At 43.0% G+C, this 24,831-nt stretch overlaps 1 protein-coding gene across 10 annotated transcripts in view; it reads left to right on the top strand.

Moving 5' to 3' along the window:
• LOC146866846 (scavenger receptor cysteine-rich domain-containing protein DMBT1-like) overlaps positions 1-24,831 on the top strand; it is a 1,139,300-nt gene that overhangs the window by 561,334 nt on the left and 553,135 nt on the right. For all 10 annotated transcript variants that reach the window (XM_085602006.1, XM_085601995.1, XM_085601984.1 and 7 more), the window contains 7 exons: positions 2,495-2,809; positions 5,214-5,237; positions 5,324-5,359; positions 7,106-7,420; positions 10,449-10,472; positions 10,559-10,594; positions 18,805-19,119. In XM_085602006.1, the coding sequence (XP_085458132.1) occupies positions 2,495-2,809; positions 5,214-5,237; positions 5,324-5,359; positions 7,106-7,420; positions 10,449-10,472; positions 10,559-10,594; positions 18,805-19,119 (1,065 nt within the window). The remainder of the gene's footprint in view (positions 1-2,494; positions 2,810-5,213; positions 5,238-5,323; positions 5,360-7,105; positions 7,421-10,448; positions 10,473-10,558; positions 10,595-18,804; positions 19,120-24,831) is intronic.

Raw genomic sequence — 24,831 nt, 5'->3', positions numbered from 1 at the left:
AAATAGATCATATTTTTTAAAGAATAATTCGCCCGCCCCTGTTTGTGACCCACTCCAGATTGAAAGGTGACCACCCAACCTTGCATCACCCACAAATGAACACTATTCACCCATATACTGGTCTAAAGACCTTCTACTGACCAGTACATACCATATGACCTGTAAGGTACACTTGGAAAGTCTTTCAACAATGTCACTATTGCTGCATTTGGCCGTCCTACCTGCATCTTTGGCTTCTAGGAACCACTCAATCTGCAGCCTATGCATGTACCTTTGGAACATTGCTCAGGACTGTGCAGATTTGGGAATGTTCTAGTTAACTCAAATTGTTTAGACTTTTACTGACTGGAGCCCGAACTCCATCAATTCTGGCACAGAACATGCAAAGAATGTATAATGGACAGAAACCAGAAATAGTACCACAATGTAGAGGCCTATATCATTTTTGGACATGGATCCTCTCAACAAGGTCACCCCCAAACGCTTTGCCTTCATCCCTCCTGTTTTCTGAACCTGGTCTTTTTGGCTTTTAGGACTCTGTGAACTTAACCCCTGCTGACCAGTGCTAAAGTGCCTGTGCTCTCTCCTTTAAACATGGTAAAATTGGTACATTTGATGTACTTATGCATCCTTATTAAAGTGGTTATATATGTTCCAACTGCCTGTAAATTAAATGTTATTAGTGGCAGTGTATTATTTGAACCTGTGGTTTCCTGTGTTGGACCCTGGCACTTCATTCTCAACACTGGCACCTATGACAGCCCTTCACATGATGCCTAATTTTGACATGAGCACAGCATAATGTTTAATATTTCAATATACATAAACAATTAACAATACCTGCAGCCCATATCATTCTTATAGCACTGAGTGGCCTGGAATAGTCTGAATTATTGCAGTTGATGGAGTGTGATGGTTAGCAGTTGTGCTGGTACTGTCATTGGCAGTGATGGGTGGGGTAATGTGTGGTGCAAGCTGTAGGATCTGGGACTTAGCTTTTTACAAATTAAGCACTGACCTGCAGCACCTATTGTGCCACCCACTTAAGTACCCTTGTTAAACATGACTCAAGCGTGCCATTTCAACCTGTGTACATTTTATACTGCAAATTCAAATTGGCAAAACAAACCTTTTGCCAAGCCTAAACCTTCCTTTTTAATACATATAATTCCCCTCTAGGGAAAGCCCTAAACAGCCCATAGGGCAAGGTGCACTGTATTTAAAAGCGTTGTGCATGTACTTTTAAGTTTCGCTTGTCCTGGTTGTGATGCAACCTTACATTAATGTTTCACTACTGTATGGTTTCCCTCTCCCAAAGGATATTTGGTTACCTTATTAATTTTAATAAGAGATAACATTTGTTTGGAAATAGGTAGAAGTGCGATGTTTGGCCTTTAATGAATTGTAATTTAAGACCACCTTAAGTGTTAAAGTTGAACTTTAAGTAACCCCTTAAGATATTGGGTAAATACAGACAAAATATGAAAAAGGCTGATGAGGGAAACATTCAAACACTGACTCATGAAATATAAATAAATTACATCAACAATATATGCATACATAAAAATATCAAACATCAAAGTGATAAAGAAAATAAATCATTATTCGGGCACGTACAAAAAACCAATTTCTTTTTACTAAATGTCGAACCAGAAACAGAAACGCTAGGTTGTACAAATTCCAGCATCCATCAGACCAGTGACTCTCAATTGTCCCATCATGTCCATAGATAGGACTAAAATAACTGTTTATCCACTCTTACAAGAAGATAGTTCGACCGGGACAGAATCCATTGATAACAAAAAAAAGTGTGTGTTGAAAAAAAGTTAGACTGGTTTCAAGGAAACATTGAAGTTTTTGTCTCTTATATAGTTAACTTGTGAGACAATCCTAAGGACAATGCTAAGAAACAAAATACCTCATAGATTTACCTTTTTAGTGTCATCTGTCTTTAGCCTTTGATCTTGGAAGTTACCCAGGCTAGAGAAATCATGTTACAGGTAAGGAAAATTTTACTTTCCTGTGCTTCATAAGAGAATTATGGTTGGTAATGTTTTTCTAGAACTGGTGGGTTAATCTGCATTCTATTCAGTGTTAATTAGAAATTAGAATAGAAGTGAATTACAAAGCTCCAGGAACTCGTGGTATACAATTCAAGAATTATAAATGTGCTTCTCTCCTGGGGATTTTACTGAAAGAGAGCTGCTTTTGCTGACTAACATTTTCGTCAACAGGATAATTAAGGTGAAAGGTCTGTGTTCTTAAGGCTTTGCAGCTTCTGTAGCTTTAGAAACAAGTTGTTTTACTCTCAATTAGATTCAAAATTAGTGGCTGTGGTTTAGTACAATATTACTTCCATTTAAGGGATCTTTAGATGTGAAGACATAACCTTTAATTATATTCTTTAGTTTCTCTTTGATATCTTTGTTATTCTAGATATGATTTTGGACAGTCAACATGATCACCTTCTGGTTCCCTGTGCTTTTTTCTCCAGTGCGTTTCCCCATTAGACTCCAGAATGGTGGCAGCCGATGCGCAGGCCGGGTTGAGGTCTACTACAACTCCTCCTGGGGGACAGTGTGTGATGACTTATGGGACCTAAGTGATGCAGAGGTTGTGTGCAGAGAGCTTGGCTGTGGCTGGGCAATTTCCGCTCCTGGCTCTGCCTATTTTGGTCAAGGCAATGGAAGCATTCTCCTAGACGATGTCAGCTGCAGGGGCACAGAGTCCTCCCTGTCGGAGTGCAGTCACTATGGGTGGATGCAACACAACTGTGTCCACCTAGAGGACGCTGGAGTCACCTGCTCAGGTAAGGGATTCATTTTGTGGAGCCAAAGGTGTTGCTTCTCTGATGTCAGTGCTCAGGGCAAATAGTTTCTCACTGTAGTCATTTTGTCTGCATTCTGTATTCTATTTGTAGTGAGCATTAGCACCTGTCTTTTCTTGTGCAAGCGTGAAGGGTCTAAGAGAACTGTGTGATATTTAAATGAATAAAAAGTAGAGATCTTAGTAGATCGATTTCACTTTTTGAGTTGCCTAGACAAAGTCTCATGTTCCTCGTGCTTTCATATACATACATACATGCATACACTCATGCACACACATATATATGTATATATATACATGTATATGCGTGTGTGGTTATGGATATATATAAATGTGAAGAGTGTAATACATTATCTATTACCATTGGGGAGTGTTGGAAGATGTCATGACACAGGAGATGTGAAGCTTTGAGTGGCCCCGACTCCCTCATTATTAGTGATAAATAGCATAATTGTCTCTGCACAACTGCACAACTGCATATATGCTATGCTATTTTTCCACGCACAGTAGTTATTGACAAAGGTATATAAACATCTCCATAAGGCAAGAGTTTAATTTGTGCAGCAAGAAAGAATCACCATAATTGAGCTTTGCATGTTGGGTCTCTAGTTTTTTGCCCCATCAACTGATTCTAGAAGGGAAACTTTGATCACTAAAAGACAGTTTTGTTTGCACTGTATTAATATGAGAGTAAAAGTACATTTATTAGTAAACCTGTTCCTGGTCCAAAAAAATATATATATTGTGCACCGTTATTTGGATTGGCAAGGCAGCCGGGGTTGAACATCCATTGAGGGTGGACACAGGGCCATGCTTAATGGCAAGTCCTGCGTTCCAGCCACTCTGTGAATGGCTAAATGGAGAGCACTGCTGGGGTTGGAGACATGAGGTCGATAGGGTGCTAGGTCTTACTGGCCTAGCACCAGAGCACAAACAGCATGAGGTCTCTGCTGTGGAACTCCTCTAGCAAGTGTGTAGTGATTTGTAATATATGTACAAGAACTATTTGACAGTGGGATTTAAAGTCAAAAGACACCTAATGAAATATTTCTAATCATCTCCAGAGATTCCCAAATCCTGCTCAATTCCCACAGGAAATGCAATGAGTTATAGTATCTCTTTTTGGCATCAAAAAGGGCTTAGTATCTGGAAATTTTACAGCACTGTAGAATTGTGTCTATGGGAGTTTCAAGGAATCGCAAATCCAAAGACATTAAAGAAGGGAGCCATCTGATTGGTTAAAAATCCTGACTATCTGAAAAGGCCCCCAACCTGTGGAAACAATGATGCCACTGTAAAAGAGAAATGAGCCTTCTGATTGGTTAAACAGTCCACTCTATATGCAAAATAACCCCATAGCCTTCAGAAAAAGGAACCTGTCCTTTGAAGGACATAATTTTGCCTTGGCATTTTCAAAGAGACCGACATACAAATTGATTCCTTCAATGTCATAGCATGTGATCCACTGGAGCAAGCCAGGCAGAAGCCATGGCACAGGAAGGGCAATCTTCTGCTCAGCTGGATAATGATTTTGTGATGGTGCTTTCTACATCAAGGGCTCTTTCAGCTCATCAAACAAAAAGTGAGAACTTTGGTGCGAAGGATTTCCACACACAACTTGCGATAAGAAGTGTAATGCCCGTAGAGTTGCATGCACTCTGTGACCATGAGCTACAGTGCAGACTTCTTTCTGCGCCCTTCAAACTGAAATTATCTGTATCTAGATGAGGTACAGCAAGTCTGTACCTTGCATGTGTCTTCTTAATTAGCTATTCTTTAAAAGATACCATGATTATTACAAAGAAAAGAAAACATTTCTACAAAGAAAGAAAAAGTTCATTAATTATAACTCTGGATTCACCTAGAAATAAAATGTTCCTATGTCATACAGCAAGATGTAAAAAAACAGTAGCCTTTTAAAAATTCAGGCCTACAATAGCTCTGTCAAATGTAAACGTAATTAAACATACATTTTCTGCTACAAATGATTTACTGATGAGGTCACGCCTTCATGTCTGTAAAATCATCAGCCCAGCAAAGCGTGGCTCAGCCTGTCAGGTGGTTGCTCATGTAGCACGTGTAAGGTCCCTGGCTGTCTGATACTGATATGGCGAGTGTCTTACAGGCTGAGCTTTGCCCAGCCTCACAGACGCTCATCATGCTTTTCAAAATTGAGAAGTGGCAGAGCCCCTGCATCCTTAATGGTGGGCCTCCCAAGCAGGTTGATATCACTAACCACACTTATTTACACACAGTATTCACTAACAGATGCAAAAATGGAACTGTGCCCTTAAAGGTGAAAGGTTCAAACCACATCATCCAATTTATCTTGAGCCTCTATGGTTCAGTCACCTTGTGTGCTAATTCTGCATTTTCTTTTCTTGCAGATGCCATCCCAGCATCAACAACAGGTAACAAATACAAATCATTCACTGCTGTGTGGCATGCATGATGCATCTTGAGCACTTATCGATTGTTCTTTTCCTTTCTTTCCCAGCTAACTCCAATGTTTCTGGAACTACGTATGCCCCAGGTAGGACATTAGGTGTTAGCATTAGTGTTTCCACTACAGAAATGTGCTTTAAAGCTGTCAATGTTTTGGTTTATCTCAACCAAGTGAAACCAAATGGTGAGGTCTGTGAATTCAATTGTGAGATGAGAGCAGCAAAACCTGCATTACTATATCTTCAGAAACAAAAACATCATTCCACCTTTTTCGGATTCTGTAGCCCGACAATATGTGGGAAGTCAGGTCTGCGATGATCTGTAAATTCTTGTTTAGATATGTTAGTAGTATAATGGCAACCAATAATCTCCCAATTCTTGAATATCATACTTCACTACAGAAAAACTCAGCGCGATTCTGCAGAATTGCACCAGTGGGTGGAAAATATGCAACAAGCACTGCTGGTGCAGGAATTTAGCGGCAGTAGTGCGAGCAACACTAAATCTGAGCACAAACTGCACAATGCGTTACGCAAGAGCGCCCAGCCATTCAAGTTGATTTTGCTGCCTCTAGAGTACAAAATCTACTTGAGTGACAGCAAATCTGCTCGAATGGCAGCTCTCTGACCGCAACCACCCATGAACGCTGGTGACTGCCCGCATTAGAAAAACGTGCTAGGGGACCCCAAAACATGATCGCGCTCACCAACTAGTAGCGCAGAGAGGATATTCATGACCACCTGCTAGATGGTCAGGTGGACGTGCTTTTCCTCACAGAAACGTGGTTAAATGAGGACTCTGCCCTGGAAATTCTCGATGCCCTCCCCAACGGTTATGGTATTTCCATGGTGGATAGACCCTCCAGGAGGGGAGGGGGGATTGCAATAATTTGTAAACATTCCATACAGTGTACCCTCGAGTCTGCGGATATCGCGGACAGCGAAGCAGTTTTTTTCTCCATTACGGTATCCAACAACTATATCATAAAGGGGCTTTTGGTTTATAGACCCCGAGGAACATCCACTCGATCCGCCCCTAGCTTGATTGAGTGTTTAATCCAACCAGCACTCAGGTATGAGAAATTACTGTTACTGGGGGACATAAATCTCAACTTTGACGATGCCTCTACTGCCGGGGCTCAAGAGATCTGCCAGGAATTGGCAGCATTACATATGACATTAAAATCTGAGCTCTCCACGCATTATTTGGGCCACTTGCTTGACCCGATTTTTGCTAATTGGGGGGCCTTAGAAATAGAACTCCCGGTTACAGTCATATGGTCAGACCATTTTATGATTTCTTTTAAGGTTAGGATGCCTGTAGCAAAAGCACAGGGGAAGGTAAGGAAAATGTTACTTTCCTGTGCTTCATAAGAGAATTATGGTTGGTAATGTTTTACTAGAACTGGTGGGTTAATCTGTATTCTACTCCGTGTTAATTAGAAATTAGAATAGAAGTAAATTACAAAGCTCCAGGAACTCGTGGTATACAATTCAAGAATTATAAATGTGCTTCTCTCCTGGGGATTTTACTGACAGAGAGCTGCTTTTGCTGACTAACATTTTCGTCAACAGGATAATTAAGGTGAAAGGTCTGTGTTTTTAAGGCTCTGTAGCTTCTGTAGCTTTAGAAACAAGTTGTTTTACTCTCAATTAGATTCAAAATTAGTGGCTGTGGTTTAGTACAATATTACTTCCATTTAAGGGATCTTTAGATGTGAAGACATAACCTTTAATTATATTCTTTAGTTTCTCTTTGATATCTTTGTTATTCTAGAAATGATTTTGGATAGTCAACATGATCACCTTCTGGTTCCCTGTGCTTTTTTCTCCAGTGCGTTTCCCCATTAGACTCCAGAATGGTGGCAGCCGATGCGCGGGCCGGGTTGAGGTCTACTACAACTCCTCCTGGGGGACAGTGTGTGATGACTTATGGGACCTAAGTGATGCAGAGGTTGTGTGCAGAGAGCTTGGCTGTGGCTGGGCAATTTCCGCTCCTGGTTCTGCCTATTTTGGTCAAGGCAATGGAAGCATTCTCCTAGACGATGTCAGCTGCAGGGGCACAGAGTCCTCCCTGTCAGAGTGCAGTCACTATGGGTGGATGCGACACAACTGTGTCCACCTAGAGGACGCTGGAGTCACCTGCTCAGGTAAGGGATTCATTTTGTGGAGCCAAAGGTGTTGCTTCTCTGATGTCAGTGCTCAGGGCAAATAGTTTCTCACTGTAGTCATTTAGTCTGCATTCTGTATTCTATTTGCAGTGAGCATTAGCACCTGTCTTTTCTTGTGCAAGCGTGAAGGGTCTAAGAGAACTGTGTGATATTTAAATGAATAAAAAGTAGAGATCTTAGTAGATCGATTTCACTTTTTGAGTTGCCTAGACAAAGTTTCATGTTCCTCATGCTTTCATATACATACATGCATGCATACCCACACATGCACACACATATATATGTATATATATATACATGTATATGCGTGTGTGTTTATAGATATATATAAATGTGAAGAGTGTTATATATTATCTATTACCATTGTGGAGTGTTGGAAGATGTCATGACACAGGAGATGTGAAGCTTTGGGTGGCCCCGACTCCCTCATTATTAGTGATAAATAGTATAATTGTCTCTTCACAACTGCATATATGCTATTCTATTTTTCCACGCACAGTAGTTATTAACAAAGGTATATAAACATCTCCATAAGGCAAGAGTTTAGTTTGTGCAGCAAGAAAGAATCACCATAATTAAGCTTTGCATGTTGGGTCTCTAGTTTTTTGCCCCATCAACTGATTCTAGAAGGGAAACTTTGATCACTAAAAGATAGTTTTGTTTGCACTGTATTAATATGAGAGTAAAAGTACATTTATTAGTAAACCTGTTCCTGGTCCAAAAAAATATATATATTGTGCACCTTTATTTGGATTGGCAAGGTAGCCGGGGTTGAACATCCATTGTGGATTGACACAGGGCCACGCTTAATGGCAAGTCCTGCGTTCCAGCCACTCTGTGAATGGCTAAATGGAGAGCACTGCTGGGGTTGGAGACATGAGGTCGATAGGGTGCTAGGTCTTACTGGCCTAGCACCAGAGCACAAACAGCATGAGGTCTCTGCTGTGGAACTCCTCTAGCAAGTGTGTAGTGATTTGTAATATATGTACAAGAACTATTTGACAGTGGGATTTAAAGTCGAAAGACACCTAATGAAATCTTTCTAATCGTCTCCAGGGATTCACAAATCCTGCACAATTCCCACAGGAAATGCAATGAGTTATAGTATCTCTTTTTGGCAGCAAAAAGGGCTTAGTATCTGGAAATTTTACAGCACTGTAGAATTGTGTCTATGGGAGTTTCAAGGAATCGCAAATCCAAAGACATTAAAAAAGGGAGCCATCTGATTGGTTAAAAATCCTGACTATCTGAAAAGGCCCCCAACCTGTGGAAACAATGATGCCACCGTAAAAGAGAAATGAGCCTTCTGATTGGTTAAACAATCCACTCTATATGAAAAATAACCCCATAGCCTTCAGAAAAAGGAACCTGTCCTTTGAAGGACAGATTTTTGCCTTGGCCTTTTCAAAGAGGCCGAAATACAAATTGATTCCTTCAATGTCATAGCATGTGATCCACTGGAGCAAGCCAGGCAGAAGCCATGGCACAGGAAGGGCAATATTCTGCTCAGCTGGATAATGATTTTGTGATGGTGCTTTCTACATCAAGGGCTCTTTCAGCTCATCAAACAAAAAGTGAGAACTTTGGTGCGAAAGATTTGCACACACAACTTGCAATAAGAAGTGTAATGCCCGTAGAGTTTCATGCACTCTGTGACCATGAGCTACAGTGCAGGTTTCCAGTCGTTTACTTGTTCTCTTGTACCTCTGTGCACAACTTAATTCCAGGCGTAGCAGGGCTTGGACATCCACGGGCAGTGGAGTGTGGGACCTGGACGTACGCCAGGCTCTGTAGACCACCCCCACGTTGCATGGCTCAAGGTCATGCACAGCGAGTGCCAGATGTATTTGAAGTTGTGGCACAGTGCCTGGCCAAGGGCCATTTGGGAACTGGATCTGAGTGGACAAACTCCATTAACAGGGTAATGGCCATATAGGAACAGGGTACTGTGTTATACCATAGGGCAGACTCTGCAGTCAATACCTACTTCACATAGCTAAAGGTCATATACTGTAGGGGTAACCTGCCAACTACAGGTTGTGTGTAGGGCCTGCAGCAAATTCCCTAGTATGCACAGTGATGATTAACAGTAGAGTTTGAGGTCTACTACTCATCCTTCTTCCAAGAGGCATTGAAACTCAGTCCAGTTCACGCATTCAGTCCAATCCTAATTGCACTAGCAGAAAATACACACCTCTGACATTTGATACACATATCCACACTCTCATGAGATGTTCTTAGCAGTTTATAGCAGGATGCTACAATCTTATGCTTGTTAGGATTTCAGGACCTTCCACAATACAAACTTCTTTCTGCGCCCATCAAACTGAAATTATCTGTATCTAAATGAGGTACAGCAAGTCTGTACCTTGCATGTGTCTTCTTAATTAGCTATTCTTTAAAAGATACCATGATTATCACAAAGAAAAGAAAACATTTCTACAAAGAAAGAAAAAGGTCATCAGTTATAACTCTGGATTCACCTAGAAATAAAATGTTCCTATGTCATACAGCAAGATGTAAAAAAACAGTAGCCTTTTAGAAATGCAGGCCTACAATAGCTCTGTCAAATGTAAATGTAATTAAACATACATTTTCTGCTACAAATGATTTACTGATGAGGTCACACCTTCATGTCTGTAAAATCATCAGCCCAGCAAAGCGTGGCTCAGCCTGTCAGGTGGTTGCTCATGTAGCACGTGTAAGGTCCCTGGCTGTCTGATACTGATATGGCGAGTGTCTTACAGGCTGAGCTTTGCCCAGCCTCACAGACGCTCATCATGCTTTTCAAAATTGAGAAGTGGCAGAGCCCCACCATCCTTAATGGTGGGCCTCCCAAGCAGGTTGATATCACTAACCACACGTATTTACACACAGTATTCACTAACTGATGCAAAAATGGAACTGTGCCCTTAAAGGTGAAAGGTTCAAACCACATGACCCAATATCTTGAGCCTCTATGGTTCAGTCACCTTGTGTGCTAATTCTGCATTTTCTCTTCTTGCAGGTGCAATTCCATCATCAACAACAGGTAACAGTTACAAATAATTCACTGCTGTGTGGCATGCATGATCCATCTTGAGCACTAATGATTTGTTCTTTTCATTTCTTTCCCAGCTAACTCCAATGTTTCTGGAACTACGTATGCCCCAGGTAGGACATTAGGTGTTAGCATTAGTGTTTCCACTACAGAAATTTGCTTTAAAGCTGTCAATGTTTTGGTTTATCTCAACCAAGTGAAACCAAATGGTGAGGTCTGTGAATTCAATTGTGAGATAAGAGCAGCAAAACCTGCATTACTATATCTTCAGAAACAAAAACATCATTCCACCTTTTTCGGATTCTGTAGCCCGACAATATGTGGGAAGTCAGGTCTGCGATGATCTGTAAATTCTTGTTTAGATATGTTAGTAGTATAATGGCAACCAATAATCTCCCAATTCTTGAATATCATACTTTCACTACAGAAAAATTCAGCGCGATTCTGCAGAATTGCACCAGTGGGTGGAAAATATGCAACAAGAACTGCTCGTGCAGGAATTTAGCGCCAGTAGTGCGAGCAACACTAAATCTGAGCACAAACTGCACAATGCGTTACGCAAGAGCGCCTAGCCATTCAAGTTGATTTTGCTGCCTCTAGAGTACAAAATCTACTTGAGTGACAGCAAATCTGCTCGAATGGCAGCTCTCTGACCGTAACCACCCATGAACGCTGGTGACTGCCCGCATTAGAAAAACGTGCTAGGGGACCCCAAAACATGATCGCGCTCACCAGCTAGTAGCGCAGAGAAGATATTCATGACCACCTGCTAGATGGTCAGGTGGACGTGCTTTTCTTCACTGAAACGTGGTTAAATGAGGACTCTGCCCTGGAAATCCTCGATGCCCTCCCCAACGGTTATGGTATTTCCAGGGTGGATAGACCCTCCAGGAGGGGAGGGGGATTGCAATAATTTGTAAACATTCCATACAGTGTACCCTCGAGTCTGTGGATATCGCGGACAGCAAAGCAGTTTTTTTCTCCATTACGGTATCCAACAACTATATCATAAAGGGGCTTTTGGTTTATAGACCCCCAGGAACATCCACTCGATTCGCCCCTAGCTTGATTGAGTGTTTAATCCAACCAGCACTCAGGTATGAGAAATTACTGTTACTGGGGGACATAAATCACAACTTTGACAATGCCTCTAATGCCGGGGCTCAAGAGATCTGCCAGGAATTGGCAGCATTACATATGACATTAAAATCTGAGCTCTCCACGCATTATTTGGGCCACTTGCTTGACCCGATTTTTGCTAATTGGGGGGCCTTAGAAATAGAACCCCCGGTTCCAGTCATATGATCAGACCATTTTATGATTTCTTTTAAGGTTAGGAAGCCTGTAGCAAAAGCACAGGAGAAGGTGGGAATTAAGGAAAAACGCAGGAGGTGGGCGGGCTTTTTGTCAGAGAACTTCAACAAGGTCCTGGTACAGGGTGGGCCTCCGGGTGGCTCGGAAATTGAGTCTGCCTGTGATGCTTTAGACAGTAGCATCACAGAGGCACTCGATAGTAATGCACCCTGGTCTGTAAAGGTGTCAGGGAGACAAAGAAAATCTGCCACATGGTTTGGGATGAACTTAGAATGGCAAAGGCCGCATTTAAGCGCCTCGAAAGATGTTGGAGAAGAGGCTTTTTGGCTCTTGGCAGGAGTGAATACAAAGCCAGTCTCAAGGGCTATCATGCCCTAATTAGAAAGACGCGGGCTTCCTACTACAAGGAGAGGATAGAGATAGCGGAGAACTCATCAAGGAGTTGTTCACTGTCTTTAAGGAAATATCCTCGTTTTCTAATATGGAAGCACCCTTGGTAGGCTCAGTGGAGTCCTGCAATCGGGTGGCAGACTTCTTTGCAGAGAAGGTAGAGAAGATTTACTATACTTTCCTAGTCGCGGCTCGGGAGGGGTGCATGGACAATGACGTACCCAGTAACATCATGAGGACAGACTGTCTTGATACATTCACTTTTCCATCTAATGATACCCTAAACAAGATAGCTGCTAACATTAAGTCTGGCTTTCCCAGTGACCCGGCATCGCCCAAGGTGCTGAGTGGGAGTATTGAGACCCTCGAGCCCTACATCAGACATCTTTTAGAGCTTTCTTTTAGCACAGGCATTGTTCTCCCTTTGAAAAAGAAACCCAATGTCAGCATGGATCGTTTGGACAATCTGCGTCCTATCTCGCTTCTACCTTACTTTGCAAAGATCGCAGAGAAGGTAGTTAACAACCAACTGACGGCACATGTTAGTAAACATAGTCTTCTCCACCCTACCCAATCAGGCTTTCGAGCATCTTATTCGACCGAATCAGCTCTACTCCTGTCTATTGAGACTATCTGGAAATATGTGGATGAGGGACAGACGACGGCCTTAATTCTATTTGATTTACGTGCCGCATTTGACACTGTAGCCCATCACTCGTTGCTACAGTGTCTCAGAAAGGGAGGGGTGGTTGGTAAGGCCTGGGAATGGATGGAATCCTTTCTGCAAGACCGCAGTTTTCTGGTAGCGCAGGGACCCCATCAGTCAAAAATCATCAAGTTGAAACAGGGGGTGCCACAGGTGTCCACTCTCAGTCCGACCCTATTTAATCTCTATGTCACGCCGGTGGCTGAGATCACGGAAAAAGTTGGGTCAAAGTTGTGTCCTATGCTGAAGACACTCAACTGGTTGTGTCCCTTACACAACCAGATGAAAAGGCAGCCAGTAATTTTACAACATGTCTGCAAGAATTGGCGTCCTGGATGGCCAGTAACTGCCTTAAATTGAATGGAAACAAAACGGAGGTGATGATTATAGGGAAGGCACCATCAGTGTGGACATCGGCTTGGTGGCCACAGACACTGGGGCCTACACCCACGCCTAGCGAACAGGTTAGGAATTTAGGGGTGTGGCTTGATACCAAGCTCTCGTTTGAGCACCACACAAGACGAGTGGTGGGCACATGTTTTGGAGTCCTGCGGGGACTCAGGAAGACCTTGGACTTGCTACCTACCACAGCCAGGAAAACCATGGTCCACGTCTTGGTGACATCAAGGCTGGACAATGGGAATGTCCTTTACCTGGGAGCTAATGTCAAATGCATTCAGAGGCTGCAACATATCCAGAACGTGGCAACTCACTTTGTTTTGTTGCTGCCTAAGAGAGCCCCCTCCAAGAGGGCTCTGGCCACCTTGCATTGGCTTCCGATCAAGGAACGAATCCTGTTCAAGGTCCTCTGTGTTAGCCATCGGATCTTACAGGGGAAGGGGCCCACCTACTTATACAACCTTCTAACTCCATATACCCCCACCCGGTTGGAGGCTTCGGAGGCGGTTTTCCACAAGGAGCTGAAAACGTATCTTTTTCCTGTAGATTAGACCACTGTTGTCTTCTTCCTCTGAGGGGTCTGTAAATTATGTAATTTCTGTCAGAGTGCTGCTAGGCTGTCCCGTAGCGCAGGGACACACTAGCCTAGTGTAACCAGGTGCTTTATAAACTTGTTTATTATTATTATTATTATTATTAACTGACATACCCTGGAGCCTCGCAGGAGAATAATTCCGCCACGCAGTGATTTGTGGAATTTGGCTAGAACTCCATGTTTGAGTAATGCATTCCGCCCACCCCTAAAATTAAATACTCCTAATGGTCCTCTAGCACTCATTGTGCCACCCACTACAGTGGCCATTCAAAACAAACATGTCTCAGGCCTGTCTTAGCTGCCTGAAGGGTAGATTTACACTGTCCAATCTGGCAAAATAAACTTTTTGCCAAGTCTAAACCCTGCTTTGTAATACATATAAGTCACCCTAAGGTTAACTCTAAATAGCCCGCAGGGCAGGGTGCAATGTATTGAAAAAACATAGCATGTGTATTTTTTTATTTTTACATGTCCTGGTAGTGAAAAACCTCTACATTTGTTTTTCATTTCTGTATGGACTGCCTCTCCCATAGGATAACATTGGGTTACCCTATTACATTTAATAAGTGCTTACCTTTGATTGGGAACAGGTAAATATGTCATGTTTTGACTCATATGAATTGTAATTTAAAATCTTCTTTAATGGTAAAGTCAGATTTATAGTCACATTTGTGAAAAGGCTACTTTTGGATCACTTACTTTTTTGTCCTAACCATATGGCAGCCCCTGGTAGGGTATTGTGTCATATGACTGTGAATAGCTTATCTGTTACGGTTTGTGTATTCCCCCCTTACAGTTAGATAAAAGTTGACTAGATGTTGGTGGGATGAGCCATCTTGCCAGGATAGCTGGGGTGGAGCTGTTCCATACCCGACATACACTTCAAAAGGCTGCCTTCAACACACAAACGAATCTCACAGTTTAGAGTCAGCTTTCTTTGAAACCTGCAGAAAAATGCACATAGTAGTTACAACTGTATTAAATGGCCATTTATATCGATAATCAGGATTAGGGCCACTGTACCACATTTTGTGTCCTAATTAGTTAGAACCTTCAACAAAGTGAAATCGTAATTTTTCATACTACAACACCAAGTATTGCGGTGAACTCAAATTTTAAAATAAATTCAATTATAATTATTATGTGCATTTTCCTGCAGGTTTCAAAGAAAGATGACACTAAACTGTGAAATCTATGTGGTATTTTATTTCTAAGCATTGTCCTAAGGATGGTCTTGCATATTAACTATAGAAGAGACCAAAACGTCAATTTCTGTCCACTACTTGCTTCTTTGAAACCAGTTTGACATTTGTCTATACACAACAAATTTTGTATCTACACATTCGGTCCCATTCTAACTGCCTCCTTGTAAGAGTGGAACAACAGTACCTTTTGCCCTACCTATGGAATTGATGAGACACTTTTGGGTCATTAGCCTGTTGGAACCCATTATTTTTTTGTGTTTTTGGTATGACGTTAAGTAGAAACATTTAGTTTTTTTAATGCACTCGAGTGTTGAATTCTTTTCTTTATCACTTTGCTGTTCGGTACTAAGTGATATTTTTATGTGTACATATATTTTTGCCTTCTATTTATATTTCACGAGTCAGGGTTTGAATAATCCCCTTGTCAGCCTTTTTTATGATTTGACATTTAGAAAGTTGCCATTTACTTGTCATAATTATTTGGTGCCTGCAGTCTGTATCCTGGGTCACATGACTTGGAATAATTGGCAGTTGGCCTTTGTGTATTCGTCTCAGACAGTATCGTATACAGCGATTGGGTGTTGGCAGGATAGGTCATCCTGACCTAATGGGCGGTGTGGAGCTGTCATTTACCACACTTGCATCCTAAAGGAGCTGCCTCAGCACACATGCAAAGAACTTCACTCTAGCCTGTTGTAACCGCAGACATCCTGAGACCAGGGCAGGGATAAAGGAAATTCCAGACCCAGATGTGGGAGGCAGTCTAAAAGTTTCTCCAACTTCAAAGCTGGCACCAGGTATAAATATTGGACCCTCAGACCAACTTTTCAGTTCACTACTGGACATGTGGATACAACAGAAGACAGATTGCCCTGCTGCCAGAGGACTGCTCTGCTGCTGGAGGCCTTCCCTGCAGTCTGAGAAGGAAGACTGGACCTGCTACCTTTATCCCAAGTTACCTGAAGTGACTCCCAGGGTCCACTGACTGACCCCGTGTTCAGAGTCACAATGACATAAATAAAACCTCCAGAGGCCACCCTGCAACTGCCCAGCTGACTTGTTGTACTGGATCTGCCTGGACTTGCAACTGGACCTACCTGAGGCTTGAAGACCTCTGCTGGACTCAGTTCCTGATCAACAAGAGCAACCCCCTGGGTCCTCGACCCTGCCATCAGTTGAGATCCTACTGGAGGAAAAAGGAGTAATCATGAAGTTTTTGGGCTCTTTGTGACCGCAAACAGGCCCATTTTTGGAAAGATCTTGCAGCCCATGCTGACTAGCAACACAAAGTTCCAGTGACCCTGACTCTTCACACTACAGCGACTGCCAGCGAAGACTGGCAACACAAGATCTGCAATTTGTGGTACAGCATTGACAGTCAGCTAAGACCGCCAATAGGATGCTCCAGCAACAGCCTTCCCGGACAACTGACAGGATCTTCGCGCTACAGCGACGACCATTCCCACGCTCTCACTGCTCCTCGTGGCCTTCTGCACTACAAACTGGACTCTTCACGCCGGACTTTGAGAAGCTAAAGTTTTCGGCATGACTTACCTGGTCTGTATATCCAGCCTGAGCTCCATTGCGGTCAGGTTGAACTAGTGACTTTTTCCCGGTCTAGCATGACCAGATAACCATGAGTGGCACTTTGCGCTTTTAGACAATAAATGTTTTAAAGTACATATCTTTAGTTCTACTGATTGGATTTTTGTTGTTTTGATGTTAAATATTGTATTCAAATGTATTCTATTTTTCTAAATTGCTATGGGATATTTCTTGTGTTGTGTTTTCATTTTGTTACTGTTTGCGTGCTGCATAAATACTTTAAAACATTGCCTCTATGTTAAACCTGACTGCTTTTGTTTCACCCCCCCAACCAACAACCCAGTTTCTCACAAAAATGCAACAGATGAAGGCATGGATCAGTCCACTATTCTATTTCATGCTTCTACATTCAAGCAATTTTAATGTGCTTGATTCGCCGCACTGCTAGGAACCGAGCTCATCACACCTAATTATCATACCTAGGCCACCCCTTATCTACCCATGTGGTACCAGACCACACAAGTGGCCATCAAAATGCTTTGCGAATTTCAAGTGACAATAACAATTGCAACAACATGTAAGTTCCTCAAAGCTCCCAAATATAGTACTTGTCCATGATGACAAAAGGATTCATATGCTCATAAAACTCAAGCCTACAATCCGCTCTCTCTATTCACAACCGAGGTTAAAGTCCTGGTTTTATCATACCTTGACTGAGCTGATGCTATTTTGACTGGACTCCTCGGCTCTTTCCTGACATCTCTCGAGTATTTTGTAAACTACATCAAACCTTGTGAAAGGAGCCAAAAAGCAAGACCACATAACTCTTATTCTGAGAAACTTCCACAGATTTCTTCTCAAGATAACAATATGGGTCATGTCTCATACATAAAATTCTTCATGTCAGTTTTCCCACATGCTCAACAGACATACTCCACTCTACAAGCAGTGGCTTAATGCAAAATGATGCTGCCACTCCCTCCCCCTATAGAATGTGAGGAGAGCCCCCCCCCCCCAGAGTCTCCCGTATCTCACAGATATTGATTGGCCTTGAGCGAAACTAGACCCCACTTGAAGATTTGGGGACCTTTGGGGGACTGCCCGACCTCCTGCACCGCAGGGGCCTGCATTACCCCCTGGCTACTAGAGGTCCATGAAACGCTGGAGGCAGGTCCTGCCTCTTGCTGGAAATTCCTGTGACCAGTAAATCATAAAGTCATAAGCAGACGGTTTTTAGCCAAGCTCAATGAGGCTAGAATCTCCTCAGAGAAGAACTCAGACTCATTCAGAATTGTCGATCCGCCTGAAATGCCCTACACACTCACCTGTTTAAGCTCCACCTTAAGGTTGAAGGATAATGCTCCCCTCTTCTGATGTTTACCAAACTTGTTATATTACTTTGTTTCGCGTAAAACCCACGTGGCTTTGTCCACTGTATACATTTCACAATATGAACATAAAAGTAATCTACGGTGGAGACAGGTCACAGGGGTATTGTATGCAATTAGCATCATTAGGACGTATATTTTAAAAACACTTTGCCCAAAGAAGTTTTGGTGCAACACCTCGGATGGAAACATGCTTCAGGGTCGTTTGCTTGGCTCTGTGCGACTCTCTACAAAGCCTTGGATTTTGGAAGTTACTTAGGCTAGAGAAATCAAGTTACAGGTAAGGAACATTTTAATTTCCTGGGCTTCAAATGGGAAGTATGGTTGGTTACATTGTGTGTTTTTCTAGAACTGCTGGGTTCACCTGCCTTTTATTCAGTGTTAACTGGGAATTGGACTAGATGTACATTACAAAGCTCCAGGAACCCGTGGGATACAATTTAGGAATTATAAACGTGTTTCTCTCCTGGGGATGTGACTGACAGAGAGCTGGTTTGCTGGCTAACATTTTCATCAGCAGGATAATTAAGGTGAAAGGTCTGTGTTTTTAAGGCTCTGCAGCATTTTGTAGCTTTAGCAACATGTTTTTTTACCCTCAATTGCTTTCAAAATTAGTGGCAGTGGTTTAGTATAATATCACTCCCGTTTAAGGGCTATTTAGATGTGAAGACATAACCACTAATTATAATCTTTAGTTTCTCTATGGTATCTTTGGTATTCTAGAGATGATTTTGGACAGTCAACATGATCACCTTCTGGTTCCCTGTGCTTTTTTCTCCAGTGCGTTTCCCCATTAGACTCCAGAATGGTGGCAGCCGATGCGCGGGCCGCGTTGAGCTCTACTACAACTCCGCCTGGGGGACGGTGTGTGACGACTTGTGGGACCTAAGTGATGCAGAGGTTGTGTGCAGAGAGCTCGGCTGTGGCTGGGCAGTTTCCGCTCCTGGCTTTGCCTACTTTGGCCAAGGCAATGGAAGCATTCTTCTTGACAATGTCAGCTGCAGAGGCACAGAGTCCTCCCTGTCGGAGTGCAGTCACAATGGGTGGATGCGACACGACTGTACCCATCTAGAGGACGCTGGCGTCACCTGCTCAGGTAAGGGATTCATTTCATGGAGCCAAAGTTGTTGCTTCTCTGGTGTCCGTGCTCAGGACTAACTGTTTCTCACCATAGTCATGATGTCTGCATTCTGTTTTCTATTTGCAGTTGCCATTAGCACCTGTCTTTTCCTGTGCAAGCGTGAAGGGTCTAAGAGAACTGTGTGATATTTAAATGAATAAAAAGTAGAGATCTTAGTAGATCGACGTCACTCTATCAGTTGGCCTAGACAGTTACATGTTTCTTATGCCCTCATATACATATATTGCACACACACACACACACACACACACACACACACACACACACACAAGCACACATATATATATATATATTATCTACTGGCGGTCGCCAGTAGATAGTTATAGTTAGGACCGTGTTTCCATAGGAAATCCGCAACATTCTATTTGGAATAACTTTGGCGCCGGTTGACGAATCCTCGCGAAATTTTTAAAATAGGTGGGGCGCTCCGCTCCGCTCCGCTCCGCTCCGCTCCGCTCCTACCCTGAAAGTCTCGGGGGGATTCGTCAAGCGGGGGCTGAGAAAAAGGGGGGTCCCAAAACACGTTTTCCCCAGGCAATTTTCCATAAGGACCTTTAGTCCAAGGTACAGCCCGAACGGCTGAACAGAATTACTTGAAATTTGGCAGAGAGGTAGTCCTCAGGTCAGGGAAGTGCCTTTTGCAGGTCTGGTGTCAATCTGTTCAGTAGTTCCTGAGAAAATCAAAAGTAAAATCATATATATATATGTGGGCGGAGCCTAACCACACATCTCATCCTGAGATCTGATTGGCTGTCAGCACTTCATCCAAGAATTGTTGGCAGCCATCTTGGGACCAATATACATGATAGCACCTCATTAAAAAGCATTGCAGTTAATAGAAGGTTTTAAGACTTTAGTTACATTATAAATCATTTGTTGATGGTACCATACTCATTTTAGGAATTATGGTATGTTCTAAGGTGATTTCACCATGTGAAAAAGCCTTCTGCTGGGATATCATGATTGAGAGAAAAATATTTTCTCATGCTTTTCCCACAGAGGTTTGGAAGGTGATCTATAAGCTAAACTGAGAGCTTATTTTCTGTAAATTCACATTATCTTTCTCAGTCATGTGAGAATGAAGTCTGACATTCTCAGTAAAACATGTACATCCAACAAGGGCAGAGACTGTCAGTTGATTCCGTTGTGTTCTACTGCAGCTTCCCAGAGTGTTCCAAAGAACAACTAGAGCGCTAACAGTCCTACTTATGATAAACGTATGGCACACCTGAAGCCATCTTGCTTGGATTAAGGTGGTAACTCTTAAAACATTTAATTTAAAAAGGAACAAAATGAGGGGGTTCATTTTACGATAAAAAGTATGATTAGTGCTGCAGAAAGAAAAATTAGGGCACATTTTGAGTGACTTCTCAAATCCTCTTCTATTTCATTAAAAAATTCTGACATGCAGACTGAAACATGCACTTTCAAGACCAGCAGCAGTTTTCCCTGGTGAGCAGTAGCTTTACTACAGTGATCGAATGAGCAAAAAGAGTGCTAACATTCTGAATTTATGGCAAATGTGTGACACATCTGAATGCCTTCTTCATGGAATCAAAGTAAAAAACTGAAAGTATTTCCTACTGAGGAGACTGCAGTAAATGAGGAAATTAGGAAACTTCATAACAAATAAGTCTCCCAAGATGACCACCAGAGACAAAAGAGCCCAAATGTAGCCCAAATATCGCCCAGATGTAGCCCAAGTATAGCCCAATGACAGAATGTCCCAGAGTGTTCTTAAAAACAACTAGAGCGCTTACTATCTTCATTATGACAAAAGTATGGCACACCTGAAGCCATCTTGATTGGAATAAACTGGTAACACTTAAAACATTTAATTTAAAAAGGAACACAATGAGGGGGTTCATTTTGCCATAGAAATTATGATTAATGCTGAAGAAAGAAAATAAGGGCACATTTTGAGTGACTTCTCAAATCCTCTTCTATTTCATTAAAAAATTCTGACATGCAGACTGAAACATGCACTTTTAATACCAGGAGCAGACTTCCATGGTGAACAGTAGTTTTACTACAGTGATCTAATGAGCAACCAGAGTGCTAACATTCAGAATTTATGGCAAATGTGTGACATATCTGAATACCTTCATGATGGAATCAAAGTAAAAAACTGAAAGCATTTCCTACTGAGGAGACTGCAGTACATGAGGAAATTAGGAAACTTCATAACAAATAAATCTCCCAAGATGGCCACCGGAGACAAAAGAGCCCAAATGTAGCCCAAAATCACCCAGATGTAGCCCAAATATAGCCCAATGACAGAAGTGTGCAAAACACTTATTATTTTGTGTTTTTGCAGTGTTATATAGTGCAGACTTGTCAGGTATTGGAGTGCTTTACATGAGCATTGGTTTCATCACACAAGAACAAATTCATTTTGGTTGTAGACATGGGGAGACTAAGTGATTTGACCAGAATCACAGAATGTCGAGCTGAAGCAGAAACTCCAACCTGGTTCCCCAGTTGCAAAGTCTGCAGTTCTGGAAGTAACACCACAACCTCTCCCCTAAGTGCAACATTTAATCAAGTGGTCAACTGGATAAAAAAACATAAAGATAACAAATAATTTAAAAGTGCTTTGTCGCTATTTGAAAACTCAGAAAATATGTCCTTATTTTAGTCTTTTAGAGCACTAACCATAATTTTGATGCCAATAAGACCCTCTCATATATGTAATTTCTAAAGGAAATGCTCTATGTATTACAGTTTTGATTACATCAAGATGACGTCAGGCGTTCCACACTTTTGTAATAAATATAGAATGTTAGCAATCTAGTTGTTCATTGGGATACTGTTGAGAGGCAGAGGCCAGGGGCACGGACTCTGAAAATTGAGGGCAGGTAGGAGGGTGCAAAGGCAACAATTTAACCACACTGAGCAGGCAGGAAGGGCCGTGGCAGCACAACAGACTATGGAGGGCAGTGGAAAGGGGGGCAGGGGCAACAAACCAACAATATAGGACTTGCAAGAGAGGCTGTGGCAATGTAATAGACCATTGTGGGCAGAAGGAAGAGGCAATGGTAGTAAAACCATACATGCCAATAGACCAGATTCAGCCAGAAAATGTCCAATGTTTTTAAGCTCAAATGGGCTTTATTTGATCTGTCTCCTGTCTACAATCTCCTCTTTTTCAATGTAACTCAAACGGGAAAATCAATACCCCAGTTTTTTTTCAAAATCTCCCTCATACCAAGTTCAAAATGTTCGCAAGTATGGTACATTGGATCATGGAAGGAAATGGGGTAGGGACATGGACTTGGATAACAGAGGACAGGAGGGACATGGAGAGGTGCACCAAACTGACCCTGCAGGGCAGGCATCAGGGTTTGCAGCAGCACAATACACCACACAGGGCATGCGGGACGGGAGTGCAGCACAACAATCCATAGAAAGCAAGAGGGAGGGGACAGGACCATGCACATGGACAACAGAGAACAGAGGGGCCAGAGGCAATGGTAGCTAGCTGACCATAATGGACAGACAGGAGAGAAAGCTGCAGCATAACAGACCATAAAGGGCAGGAGGGACGGATCAGGGGCATTACAATGGAACAGACAAGCCAGGAGGGAGGGAGTAGGGGTCTGCACATGTAAACAGAGGGCTGGGGGCAAGGGGGCAGGGCAGGAGCAGCAAGATAGCCATGGAGGTCAGGCAGGATGGGCACTAGAAGCAAGACACACCATGAAGAGCAACAGTGAGACTGTGATGGCATACACACAGACCATGGAGGGAAGGTGGGAGGGGGTCAGGAGCAGCTAACTGAGCACACAGGGAAGGTGGGAGGGGCCATGGCAGCACAGAAGACCATGCATGGCAAGTGGGAGGGTTAGTGGCAGTACAATGGCTATGATGGGCAATAAGGAGGGTGCAGGGGCATGCACAAAGGACGATGGAGGATAGAAGGGAGGGTCAGGACCTGTGCACAGACAAGACAGTCCAGGGGAAGGGGCCTCACAACAGACCGCACGGGGCAGGCAGGAGGAGCAGTTGCAGCACAACAGACCAGGGAGGACAGAAGGGTGTGGCAGTACAATGGACCATGTAGGACAGGAGGAAGAGGATAGGGGCATGGCATGTGGACAGGCAGGGTGGAGGTGGCAGGGACAGGTAACAGTCATCTGACAATGCTAGGCAGGTGGGAGGGGAGTGGCAGCTCAACAGAACACTCAGAGTAGATAGGAGTGGCAGGTCCATGGAACATGGTGGGCAAAAAGGATGGAGCAGGGGCATGCACAAAGACATCGGAGGGCAGGGGGAAGGAGAATAGGGGCAGCAAGCTAAGCACAGAGGCTAAGCAGGAGGTCAATGATGGGGCATAGAATTGGGCAATGGAGGGCAGGAGGAGCGGACTGGTACATCATACTAAATTGAGGGCAGTGGCAGCACATCAGACCATGCATGGCAGGAGGGAGGAGGCTAGTCCATGGATTCACACAACAGAGGATAGGGAGGAGGGGGATGGGGCAGCAAGCTAACTGTTCAGAGAAGGCAGGTATTAGGAACTTTATTGTTTTTAAAACGTGTGTCTGTGCGAACTACTTAAAATATGAACAAGTATGCAGCATAATCTCACTTTTATTCAGGAAGAAGAGGGCGTTTGTGACTGTGACTCCGGGCTCACTTGGCAGAAACACCCCCTGACCCTCCACCCCCTATCGCAAAATGTAATGCCCGTGAAAAGGGTAGGTGAACAGTGTTATATAGAACATAGTCCTGAGAGCACGATTGAAAATGAAAACTAGATATAGTGTATGGTATAAACTATGCACCAAAAAGTGTGATATAAGATGAACCGGGCGTGAAATATAATATGCAATACATTGTGCGCAATGACAGATTCATTGGAGAGCGCGAGATAGCACAGGCACTAGCGCGTGCTATGCGATATGCGCCTTGGAGTGTAATATGCACAGGGCAGTGTTGTGTAACCTAACTAGTTTCTAAAGTTGTAATATAAAATATGTGCTGGGGAGTGTAATGTTGCATATGCACTGTGACAAAGATATGGATCCCAGATTGTAATATGTATGGCATAGCACTGTGCGTTATAACATAGGCATCGAGGAAGGCACGTTAGATGGGGCAATATAACCTGTGCGCAGACAAGTGTGGCATGACATATTCACGGGGTGGTGTTACAGTGCACATGGGCTAGAGAGTGTCATAGCATATGCACTAGCTAGTGGAATACAACACAGAGGTGTGTGGCACTCAGCAGGCAATGGTGGGTGTAACACAGCATTGGGCTCTGCCAGGAGCGCGCTGTGACTCTCAAGTGATGTTCGTCCCCTTTCCAGAGTAAAATAAAAAGTATTACACATCCGGCAGTGGATGTGTGTTTTATTAACCGTGAGGGGGGTTTCTTGCATAGTTTTGGTCGAATTTTTGTCGAATCCCCTTTGAATGGCTTGGTGTGCATGTGTATTAAATGTGCCCGTCAATAGCTACCCATGTTTGTATAAATAAACGACAAGGGTGTCTACCGGGATTAGGCACGGTAGGGCATCAGACATGTCAGAGCTTCACTAGTGGTGTAAATACATTCCACGTGGATTCATTTTATGCATAGTCGCCTTTTAATGAATATCACGCAAATCGTCATGGTGATAGGTACGTACGGTTTGTCCAGCATGTCCTAGGTGTGTCTAT

Source organism: Triturus cristatus, chromosome 1_2 (assembly GCF_964204655.1).
Source record: "Triturus cristatus chromosome 1_2, aTriCri1.1, whole genome shotgun sequence".
In the NCBI taxonomy this organism is placed as follows: domain Eukaryota; kingdom Metazoa; phylum Chordata; class Amphibia; order Caudata; family Salamandridae; genus Triturus; species Triturus cristatus.
This window is presented reverse-complemented; position numbering and strand designations above follow the sequence as displayed.